The sequence below is a fragment of the Protopterus annectens genome, chromosome 6.part0 (genome assembly GCF_019279795.1).
Source record: "Protopterus annectens isolate FY-2018-M chromosome 6.part0, PAN1.0, whole genome shotgun sequence".
Classification (NCBI taxonomy): domain Eukaryota; kingdom Metazoa; phylum Chordata; order Ceratodontiformes; family Protopteridae; genus Protopterus; species Protopterus annectens.
The window spans coordinates 895,972,130-895,984,499 of record NC_056737.1 but is presented as its reverse complement, the minus strand read 5'-3'; the positions used below and the strand labels follow the sequence as shown (position 1 = coordinate 895,984,499).

Below are 12,370 nucleotides of genomic sequence, written 5' to 3'. Positions count from 1 at the left end.
AGAGGAAGTAACTGAATTAAGCTAGGGATCAGGGTTCCGAGAGGCCCCCAAATGTTACAGGCTTCATGATGTTCTGATGTGCATTTTAGAGCTTTTTTTAGCAAACTTTTGATCAAATGAATATCTGAGCAAAAAATATGAATAAAGAAAGAAAGTCAGTTTTATTTTTCTTTCAATGAAAAATAAGTTATGCCTAGTGCTTAATATTCAAAGCTAACAAAACAGATTTTGAATAAACCAAATGGACAAATGCTTGCAAGGATGTATAAATCCTATCTGTGGATAGTCCCTTTCTCTTTGCCTCTCCAAAAAAAGAGATAATTACCATGCGTGTGCCCCTCTGTTGTTACATGAGGATGAAAGTAAAGGCACAAATAGTCACAAGCTTTCATTATTCAGCTGAGGGTCTGTGGAAAGAAACCTGAGCACCTGGTAAATCTTGCACAAAGACAGAACACAGGAAGACTCTACATACACAGCCAAAAACAAACATGAATCAGGTGCCATGAGATGGCAGTTTTACTTGCTGTTGTCACTGTGCCAGTAATCCATTACTATCACGCACGCACACGTGCACACACACACACACACACACACACACACACACACACACACACACACACACACACACACACACACACACACATACACACACACAGTTATTGTGTACAGTGCTAAATGGAAGGTATTGTTGGCCTGGATTTGTTCTGAGATAATAATGGATAGCAAGAATATTAACAAGATGTTTGCTGAACTCTAGAAATTTGGGTTTGCAGGGTGACGGACCTCCTTTTTAGGGTATGAGTCATGAGATGGAGGGAAGTTTCTTTATCAGTTGAGATAAAATTGGATAATTTTTGGATATATTGAGAGGAACGCTGCTAGAACATTAATAAACTAGCTGAAAGACGTAATGGAAGTTGGCTTACTGAAGGTGAGTAGCTCTAGTTCAGTTTTTTTTTTTTTAAGTTTTATATACAGGATATCTGTTGTTAGGAAGGAGAAGTGTAGAAGGAAACTTAATGCAATTTTATTCATAGTATGTATAGCTGGAATTTCACAAACACTCACAGACACAGAAACACAAACACAGAATGTAATCTCATTCACACACACATGCACACACACACACACACACACACACACACACACACACACACACACACACACACACACACACACACACACACACACAGAAACCCATCATGGCAAACCCATCATGTCTGTGGAGGTAGACTGCATGTCACACCCTTTCAGTTTTTATAACAGAATAGTTTATGAAGTGCAGTGTAGTATTTTGAGGCAAATCAGAGCTATTGATCTGCACTTTATGAAGTATAAAGCAGTTGTGTTTGCTGACTCTTTTTATATGCTAGTCGTGCACTACTGTAACTTCCAGAAGCTCAAACAGACTAATAGCAGAAACACTTAAAATATGCGTACCTCTGCTATTGGTCTCAGAAGTCTGCCTCTCCCATTGACTTGACAATCTAGCTTGTTTAAATTGCATTGCCTTAGGTTGGTATATATTGGAGAGGCATAAAGTAGGGTGGAAATAAGGTGGGAATTTGCTATTGAAATCTTTGCTGCTTTGGTGAGAAATTGCTTATTTCTGTAAAACGCTCCTAGTTTTTTGTGGACTTTTTTATGGTCATGGTTATGTGAATGTCAAAGTTTAGTTTATTATCTATTTCCACTCCTAGCAATTTGGTGTGTTCAGTTGGGTATATAGTGGTGATGTCTTTTGCTGTGATGTTAAAGTGAGAGTTGTTTTGAGTATGTTTGGTGGGTTGGAAGGTGAGTAGTTTAGTTTTGTTTGGGTTGGGTATTAATTGGGCATCGGATAACCAAGTTTCAACAGAGGAAAAGGCTTCCTGTGTGACTTTTTGCAGTTTTGGTAGGGACTGGGCTGAGCAGATGATGGCTGAGTCATCTGCGTATTGTATGAGTGTGCCATGTTTGGTGGCAGAGGCTAGATTATTGGTGTAAACAGAGAAGAGTAGGGGTCCAAGGATGGATCCTTGGGGAACCCCTGTGGAGACAAGTAGTTGTTGTTACTAACAATATTAACATATAAACAACAGGTAGTTGTTAGTGGTTTTGTATCCACAAAAGAAAAGAAGAATCTGTATTGGTATTGTTTTGAATAGAAGTGAAACATTCAGTATGTCATACATTCTTTATTATGAATCAGCATTATCTGATTGAGAGTTTTTTTTTTTTCTTATTCCATTCCATGTGATTGACTCAAAGGCTCCTCTACCAGTACTCAGTTGATTCACTCATTCCTTCTTTTGAGAAATGGATAATAGAGCTAGGGGGAGCACACCCACCCCCGTCACTTACAAGGCAGAGTTCTATGACCCATTTGTTCCATACTTGGAGAGCACACCATCCTCATCCTGAGGCTGAAAGCTCTCTGGCCCATTCTTTCCAAAAGCAGGGCTCAAAAGTCATGGCTCTCAATTAGAGGGGAGAATTGCATGGCAGGATAATAGACCAGACAGCTGTGATAATGTGAATCACCCCCTCCTCAAACTGTATTCCTGAGACATTTCCTTTGAGGGCCATGGCTGCCTGCCTCCATGGGCAGTTTATAACCTACTATCAAATTAATGTCATGTGCTTCTCCACTGAACGAGAAGCATGCACTCCTCAGGTATGTTCCCTATGGTGCACTACCCTGTGCTTCCTCTAGGTGTTACTCTGCATTGATCCAGAGTCACCTGTCTCTCTAGGATGTGCAAGCTGCCAGACATCAGCCAATCATATCTTCTCTGGTCTCTTCTTTCCAACATCCATACAACTAGTTGAACTCAGGTCATCTGGGTTGCAGTCAGTGCTTTACGCATCTGTGCCATGACAGTGAGGATTCATTATTTTCTTGTTTAACATTCTCAATAAATGCATATTTAAGCAATCAATGAAGATCAATAACACATAGAATCTAGCGATACAGAATACAATTGGATTATATTCTTACTTAACTGCATTACTGTTTTATTACAGAAATTTCTATTTTTCTAAAAGAAACATAAAATAGCACCTTTAATATTGCTGTAGTTGCTTTTTTATCACAGCATAACAGCATTAAAAAAAATATATATATATATATATATATATATATATATATATATACATATATATATATATCTTCTGTCACAGCTATAGCAATATGCTGCCATTAAGCTAACTGTTATTTATAATTTGTACTTGAATTATGTTTGCTAAAAATGCCTTTCATAAGTTAAATGACATATATTGGTACACCCAGCTCATCCTGCTGCAATAAGAACAGATTTCCATATTAAGAGCTTCACAGAAAAACTTAGTAAATCACCAAAGTGCACATTAGCTAGACAATCCTGTGTAATGCTGAACCTTATTTTTTATTAATATTTTTACCCATTAATTGTTCTCTGGTATTTAATTCAGGCATCAGTAATATGACATAACATTTGGGGAAAAATATGCAGCTTAGCATTCCAGCAGTGGAGGACAGCATGGCAAATATTTCCACAGCCACCATGTACTTCCCTTTAGTACTGAGGAATGCAGGGATGAAGGAAAGCCACACACTGACAAACACAAGCATGCTGAAGGCAATAAACTTGGCCTCATTGAAGCTATCTGGTAATGATCTTGCCAAGAAAGCTACTATAAAGCTCACTGTGGACAGCACCCCCATGTACCCGAGCATACACCAGAAAGCAGTGGGTGAGCCTTCATCACATTCTATAATTATTTTTCCACCTTCAGCTTCAAAGTTTTGTTTTGGAAAAGGAGGAGAGATCAAAAGCCATGCTATGCATATGGCCAGCTGAATGAGGGACCCCAAAATTACTATGGAGTTAGAGATTTTTTTCCCAACCCAGTTACGTAACCTGCTGTTAGGTTTTGTAGCATTAAAAGCAATGACAACAGTTATGGTTTTGGACAGAATGCAAGAAACACTGAAAGAAAATATTAAACCAAAAGCAGTTTGCCTTAACATGCATGTTGTTTTCTCTGGATGGCCAATAAATATCAAAGAACAAAGTGAACAAAGCATGAGAGACACAAGGATAAGGTAGCTGAGTTCACGATTGTTTGCTTTCACAATAGGGGTATCACGATACCTAATAAAAACACAGAGTACAAAACCAGAGAGCAGCCAAGTCAACAGTGAAATAGTACACAATACAATGCCAAGTATTTCTTCATAAGACAGGAACTCGATGGTTTTGGGAATGCATTTCTCATGTTTCCCATCAGACCAGTACATTTCATGGCACATATAGCACTCTATGGAATCTAAAGAAATAAAAGAGAAATATCAATCAGAACAGAGAACACAGAACAGAAAATAATAATCAGCATCTTATCTACATTATGTTACAATGTCATTAAACAAAACGCTTATCTAATACATATGAGGCTGTTATAAGGAACCCAGTAAGGGCTAACTACACTTGCTCTCATAGCATATTAGAAGCATATGTCAGTAAGTTTCTGATGTGTTCATAGAATAATATTGATACTCCCATATAATCCTTTATACAAAAGAGTTTTGTTTTATTAAATAAACAATAGCATTGCCTCTATAACACTATTCATACGAGTAAATATTTCATAATATCCCCTAAAGTGTCTGGCGTCTGGCTACTGAGTTATGTTCATTATCAGGCAAGAGTATTCAAAACAGTATTTTCTGTCAATTTTGTATATAATTCTTTATTTATGTTCTTTTACACTTCACATCTCATTGTTTGGCTTGCTCCACATTGCATTTCCTAATCTAATTTACTGTTCCACTTCACCACGAACTGGAAACAAAACCGCTCACCACCACACAAGGAAAGAAGCCAGTGATTACCTTTATATTTTATTAAAATTATAGTCCAGTCCAGTAGTAGATCCACAATGTCGTCCCACAAAACAGGTCAAATAAGCACACACCGGAGCCAATAAAATCTGGTTAGCAGCAAATACAAAGCATAAAATGCAGATAATTTACTGTTCCTTCTGCTTTATACACCCACAACTCCAGATGGAGTTATTTGTGGCCTTGCAGAAATAAAGGATTGCATACCAAGCATCATCAGCTTGATGAATCTCAGAATTCAGTCATTCTGATTGGTATAGGCCACTTAACTGCACTTGACATCCTTTTTCTGTGTCTACTACCTTTTATTTGTCTTCTGCTAACACGTTTTCTTTTGCAATGGTTCATATTTGAATTTTATCCTGCTAAATGATCAGATCCTCAAATACTGGACTTTTACAGCAATTTGTCTAACAAAAGTCTTTTTTTTTTCTTTATTCCGCTGGTAGACAAAATCCTGTACAAATCAGATTCTCAGCTGCTTAGAGGTATGTCATTGAAATACAGTTTTGGAGATGCATTGCAGCTATACATTTTAGCATATGCATCTGTTTGTATCAACTCTTTTACTCAGGATACAATAAAGAATGCCAAACTGATTTAACCAGGTCATTGTTTGACATATGCATATGTGTACTTCACATGGATAACTTGGTTCAGCCAATGTGGCAGAAGATTGCCATGAATGCTACTCTTTAGTCAAGCATTTCAGAATCTTACTTTACCTATGTTATACTAAATATTCATTGATTCACTAGTTTATTTTAAATTTAAAAATCGATTTGTTTTAGGATATTTTAATATTTCTAATGTATTGTAAAGAAAATAAAAGAAAGATGCAATACATTTCTACTGATGTTTCCTTAAAAATGTAGCCTCCGATACATAAGGACACAATTTGTTTAAATGTGAAGAATGATCATCCCATCAAGGCAATGATTAGGTTTACCTAATCGAATATAAAGCATGTTTTTCAGTGTGCCATTTTTACCAAATTGCATGTCAAAAACTGCAAGCCAAAAAACATAAAAATCACAAAAAATTCTTTATTATCGGGGCAAGCCCCCCTGCAACCTCTGATGTGGGAGGCAAGCCCCTGAACCCCCAAATATATAAAAAAGTGAACCACCAGCTTGAACAGTAGAACACACTGGGATGAAAGTCACCACAAGTTAAAATTTCTGCTCTAAAGCCACACCGAGGAAGTAGCAGTAAAACTGAGTAACTATACCCAATGATTGAGTGTTGTAATGTACGTAGCTACAAAGAATGCACTTAAATATATTTCCCAGTAGATACAAAGACTGCACTTAAATATATTTCCCAGTAGATACAAAGACTGCACTTAAATATATTTTCTAAGACTTCACAGTTTATATTCAATTAGGTATGTTATTGGTGTTTAATAACAATGTAAACAAGTGAAATATCAGATTAGTCATGGCAATATTACTTGAAACAAAAACTCAAAGTGCTGGGAACAAAAATAATCACCAGAAATCAGACAAGGCATGTGGTATTGCAAGTATATGATATGGCTAAAGAAAAAAATCAATGTACTGAGCTTCAGGACGGGCAATTTCCTTTAGTACTCCAGAGCACATGTGTAAATGCATACACACACACACACACACACACACACACACACACACACACACACACACACACACACACACCTCATATTTTAAATAAACTGCACAAGGAATCAGGTGGCAGTTACAGTAATTATTTGTTTAGATGTAAATTCTTAGACCATTATCTTATATTTAAAAGCCCACAAAATAAAATATTTACTATGGAAGCACATTCATATCTTCTTTTAGGAATTTGAACTCAGAACTCTGGCACCCTGACCTAATTGTCCTTCGAAGATAGTAACTTATCCCATCCAGCATTGCAGTTATATAAAGGTAATTTCCAGTTACTAATTAAGTATAACTAGGATAATTATGCATCCAAACCACTTAGCAAAAGAACTTTGGACAAAGCCTAAAATAATGGGGGGACAAAGGCCCGGAAATAGGGACACATTTTAAAAATTGATAAACAAACTTACAAAGTTTTTAGAATAACAGAACCTGAGTTAGCATGCATTTTTCGAAAAGATGATATCTGAAACTCAGATGTATGTCATTATTAGGTGACTTCATTCCTCAATGATTTGTCAGAAAACCAAAAATTATATGCGAAACAAACTGAAAATATAAAGCAAACGTCTGAACATTCTGTGAAAATCTGGACAGTTGAGAGATATGGGGATAATTTAAATGCAATCATTTTCACTAGACACACATAATGGAATATTTAGCACTGTACTGTAAAATTGCCAACAGCTTTGCTTCCTGTATTCAGAATTCAGCAACACTTTCCCTACCTGGAGAGCATTAATTCTGTAAGAACAAATGCTATCAATGCTGTTGAAAAATAAACTGGGTGTTTTCTTTTTCTGAAGAAGTCTTTTAATCATAGCTCCAGCCACATGATACCTAACATCATGCGATACACTGAGTCAGATCTCATCAGGCTTTTGTTGAAGAGTTTAAGAAAAGGCTTGGCTGACAGGACTTATTACATTTTTTCAGGATGCTAAAGATCCATCATGTCTCCTGTTGTTAAACCCAGAACAGGTGAATAGAAGGGATGAGTTGTTGCCAATATTACATCTAAAAATATCAGTGTCTTACTGTGAGAATGCAATATATTACTGTAGCATAATTAAATGATTTTTGTCTAGGATCTGTACTCCCTGAACCATCTGCCATGTGCTGATCTCAAATTAGCATAACTTAATAGTTACACAAATTCAGTGTTATGGAAAGGTTAATTTTTGTACAAAATCCATTCTTCCTTTTATTTTAAGTTACTATGACCTCATCGTGAATGGCCCAGTATTTGGCTCTGAGGTTCAGAGGACATTGCGTTGTTCAGGAATAGGAAGTAGCCTCAGGGAGCTACTAGGAAAAGCTGAAGATTAAAGTAATATTTAGCAATAACTCCCATTTGAGTATGGGTAATCCAGGATTTGCCATTGGGTGGTGTGATTTGATGATCAGGGTGAAATTTCAGTGATTAAACAAAGCCAGCTAGGGTCTACTATGAGGGCCCAAGTCCCAGATTCTTAGAGATCACTGTCTTGCAGCAATGGACTTGGGCATCTTGTAACTCGCAAGACTGGTCACTCATGCTCAAACTCAAATATGTGTTACGGTGAGGTGTGGCAGTGGTGCAAAGAGAGTGGTGCTATTGATCATCATCCTAGCACAGTGGGGAGGGAGTGGGAGTGCAAGACAGGGGTTCAGGCAGAGATCGTGGGGGGTTAGGTTTACAGAGGAGGAGCTTTAGGTTTAGGGAGTGGCATTGGAATTTAGGATTAGGCAGCAAGTAGGGTATTATAGGATTAGTGCTTGGAGGTGTTTATAGCTAGGAAGTTTGAGGGGAGTTTTAGGGTTAGGCAATGATCACAACTTTAGGTTTATGGAGGGGGGAGTGAAATTTTAGGTTTAGGGGAGGACTTTAGAGTTTGAGAGTGGAGTGCTATGTTTAGGGTTAGGGACTGAGTGACAGTGTTATGGTTCTGGTAAGGCTATGAAGTGCAGTTAGTTGGGCTAGGTGTGGGCTAGTAGGGGTTAGGGCACTTGTGACTTAGAGCAAGCGACAGCGAGCAAGTTTCTCATGAGCTACTAGCTAACATCCACTTTCTGGAAGTGAGTTATTAGTATTATACAAAGATATTTGGTGACGCAACGCAGTCTGTTTATAGTGTATTAAAGGAGCGTTATCCTATCTGAGGTTCGCTGCTATTATTTCAAGTTTCTTCAATTAGTTACTGGTGTGTTGGTGTTTACTACAAGGGACAGGGCACACTTTTCTACATTATACAAAGCTATTTATTTAAGAAATATTTTTTTTCTTTTTTCTGAATTATACCATTTTATAGTAGAACTAAATTCAGCTTCTATCTCCTCACACTGATGCAGATCACTGTGGATGCCTATGAATTATATTTCACACGTGCATGTCCATGTGTGTGGCAAATCACAGTGAGTGCATTGGTTAAGTGCAGTTGCTGTTGCTGCTTAATTCATGTAGCCCAGTATCTACTGTTGTACGTGTTTGTTGATTATCTTTACCCTCATTGTATGACTTATTGAATGTTCATAAGTCCTGTTGTTTACAAATAAAAAAAAAATACCATTGTTACAAATACAGGTAAGCTTAATATATGTAGGTTCAGATGTGAGTGATACAGTAACCAAATAATAGTAATAATAAATAAATACAATCAGTTGGATAAGTAAGCAGTGCTGATTTGTACTTTAGATGTTCTATTGAACTGCTTTCCCTGAATAATGCAGGATTTATCATAAGCATATTGACTGTTCTGTCCATTTAGAGTGCAGATTTCTGAATATTAACTTTCTGAGTTATCAGACTCTGACTAAATGCTTGCCTAAGTCTAGCAGTATTAGTCAAAAACTAAGGACAGGAGAAGGATTGTAGAGTTATCCTGAGATGAGCATTTCATACTTGTTCCATTAAATGCCTCAGAGCTGGTGGTCCTGGAATGTCATTACTATGTATCATAAATGGCATTTCATTTCCATGTATCATAAATGGCATTTCATTCCCACTTCGGAAATATAAGGAGAGCAACATTAAGCCCAGAAAATATCATCTTAGCACTTACATCTAGGAAAATGTTTTGAATCCCTTCCCAGTTGGTGGAATAAGATATCTTGTAGAAAGCTTAAAGTTTTTTTTTTTTCACATTAGTTAAGTTAACTGAGGGACAAGTGTTCTTGTCCTCATGCTACAGTTACAGTTCTGATATTTAAAGGTACTCTGAGACTATAGACCACTGATGGCGAATCTATGACATGTGTGTCAAAGGTGATGCACCACAATGTTTTTGGGTGACATACCAGTGATCACCAACACCCGAGTTACCAAAGACACTGCTTTTGCATTCATTGCTCATGTGAAATGCACTGAATTATTTTGTGCCAAGAGCTTTTGACACGCCTAACCCAAACAGTTCACCATCACTGCTATAGACAGAGTGGTGCTACGTGGTGGAAAAGAAAAGGTAGGGAAAAAAAGAGGACCAATCCCAGGACTTGAGGTTAAGTCCCATACTTGAATATTCCAAACATCTGAAGCAGGGCTTCTCAACTAAGTATCTCATAAATCCTCCCATTAAGTTTGCAACTCATTAGGTGTTTACTAAGGTAAAAAAGGTACATATTTACTACAAATTATCAAATGAGGCAGAAAATGCTTATATATATATATATATATATATATATATATATATATATATATATATATATATATATATATATATGTATATAAAATCTCACATTATATTATGAGACAGGATTACAGCACAAATTAAAAGTAGCACTTTTGAAATGCTTTCACATAAGCTTCATCAGGTCCATCAGTAATATGGAAAATCGTCACTGTTATAGCAAAATAAAGCAGCTTTTACCAGGATAATGTTGGCTGCTTTTACTCAGGTGTTGCCTTCATTTATAGATGTGTGTGTGTGTGTGTTTTTAATCTGAAACCTTTCTTTTGCAAACCCCTTTTATTGTATTTAACTAATTTATGAGATAAGTTAAAAGAGAAGCCTTGCACATTTTTATGGGTCTCATACTGAAAGTATTAAACTGCTTTGCTTGCCAACATCTATCTGTCATTTGATCTATAAAACAACATAGTGCCTGCTTGTAAAGGGCCCCTTTTGGTTAAAGTAATACAAATGCTGTTTTGTAAAATCTGTTGCCCTCAGCAGCAAGTCTAATCCTTTGATATTTTGATAATAATAGCAGTGCCCACTTGGAAGGGGCTCATTTCAGTTGAACTGACACGAAAAATCACAAACGTAATGAGAAAAAAATGATGCACCCAATAATAAAAATAAAACCTTGGGTCGAAAAGATAAAGCCAATCTTAATCTTTCTGTACAGCTGACTTACCCTCAGAAATAATTTTGCATACCATTTAAACCAGTAAAAAAAAAAAAAATAATAAAATAAAACAAATGGCTTAAGTGGCTTCCTGGTTAAGTGGGAGACAGTGCACTGCACCAGGAAGACAAAATGACCTCAGTCAAACATAAGAACCTTGGCTAAGGAAACCCCAAGTGTAAAAACCTTTATTTATATAGTGGACTAGACTGTAAGCCCTGATGTAGTTAAAACTTTCTAGACAAAGTATTAAGCTAGGTTGGTACAATACCAGCTGAAAATGACACCACCTTGGATCAGGAGGGCTCCCACTGGACAGCTGGAGATTTCAGGGAGGCATAGTGCTTCAGTAAGGATGTGGTCTTCAGAAGCTGAATCTCGAGTCTCTATTCTTTTCTGCAGTGTGAAGCAGTCAGTATTCTCTCTTCCTCTTCCCATGTTTCCAGGGTCTGATGTCCATTTCCGTCAAGACAGAAATGGAATGAAACATTCAGTGATGAGGTAGATAAAGGGTATGAAATGTGGGCAGGGAAGGGATGAGAAAGGAGCCAGCCAATCATCTGCAAGAAAGTGTGGTGAGTGCTGGTCTGAGGGTGGGGCCAGTGACACTTAGAGGTGATGTCTTCGATCTGGGATCTGGGGAGGTTCCTGTTGGCTGGCAGGCACTAATCACGCTAAGGGGCAAGGTATTATCAGTTTGACTCCCATTTCAAATTTTAAAAACAACAAGAAAAAAAGAAATGTAGAATCTGGAGAGCTTAAAAGGCTTAGGAAACCATTATCCAACTTGCAAAACAGTGATTAAATAGTGACTGAACACATGCAATCATGAAGAAGTTACCTCTTTTAGCAGCAAGCATAATCAACTGTTTGAAAATAAAGGTGGTAATGACTTTTCTCCACTCAGTTTAAGTCTCATCACTATTGTGGTTGCAAGGATCAGTGTGATAAGCAACTAGCCAGTAACATAAGATTCTATGTAGAGTGAGGGTGGTCATTGTATTGGAGGACAAAAGTAATATAAACCTAGAGAAGCTAAATGACAAACAAATACACAGCATTTACATTTTTTGAAAGCATTGTAGCAGTGTAAAACAAATTATTCTGTAAATTTCTCTCTCTCTCTCTCTATATATATATATATATATATATATATATATACACACACACACACACACACACACACACACACACACACACACAGACACAGACACATGGTTTACTATCAAAATATTGAAATTCACATGGTCGATGGTCATATCATCAAAAGTCATTACACAGAACATTCAAAATACTGAAAAAAAATATTTCAAAGTTCAAATTGTCGAAAAATACCTGCAGCGCTGACAGTAGTGTTTTCACAGGGGGGCTGTGCACCCCTCACACCCCCTGCTACTTATATATTACAACCCAGAGATCGCAGAACACTGCTGACAAGGGTATTTCCTTGCCCTGTTGTCAACATAATGTTGACAGGTAATTTGCATGCACTTCCTGTCGACCAAATGAACTACTTAATATTCATGTGCCGACC

General features: G+C 37.1%; 1 protein-coding gene across 1 annotated transcript in view; it reads right to left on the bottom strand.

Moving 5' to 3' along the window:
* Positions 1–3,382: 3,382 nt before the first annotated feature.
* LOC122803914 (vomeronasal type-2 receptor 26-like) overlaps positions 3,383–12,370 on the bottom strand; it is a 228,963-nt gene continuing 219,975 nt past the window's right edge. Inside the window, exon 6 of the mRNA XM_044073594.1 lies at positions 3,383–4,293. Within this exon, the coding sequence (XP_043929529.1) occupies positions 3,383–4,293 (911 nt within the window). The remainder of the gene's footprint in view (positions 4,294–12,370) is intronic.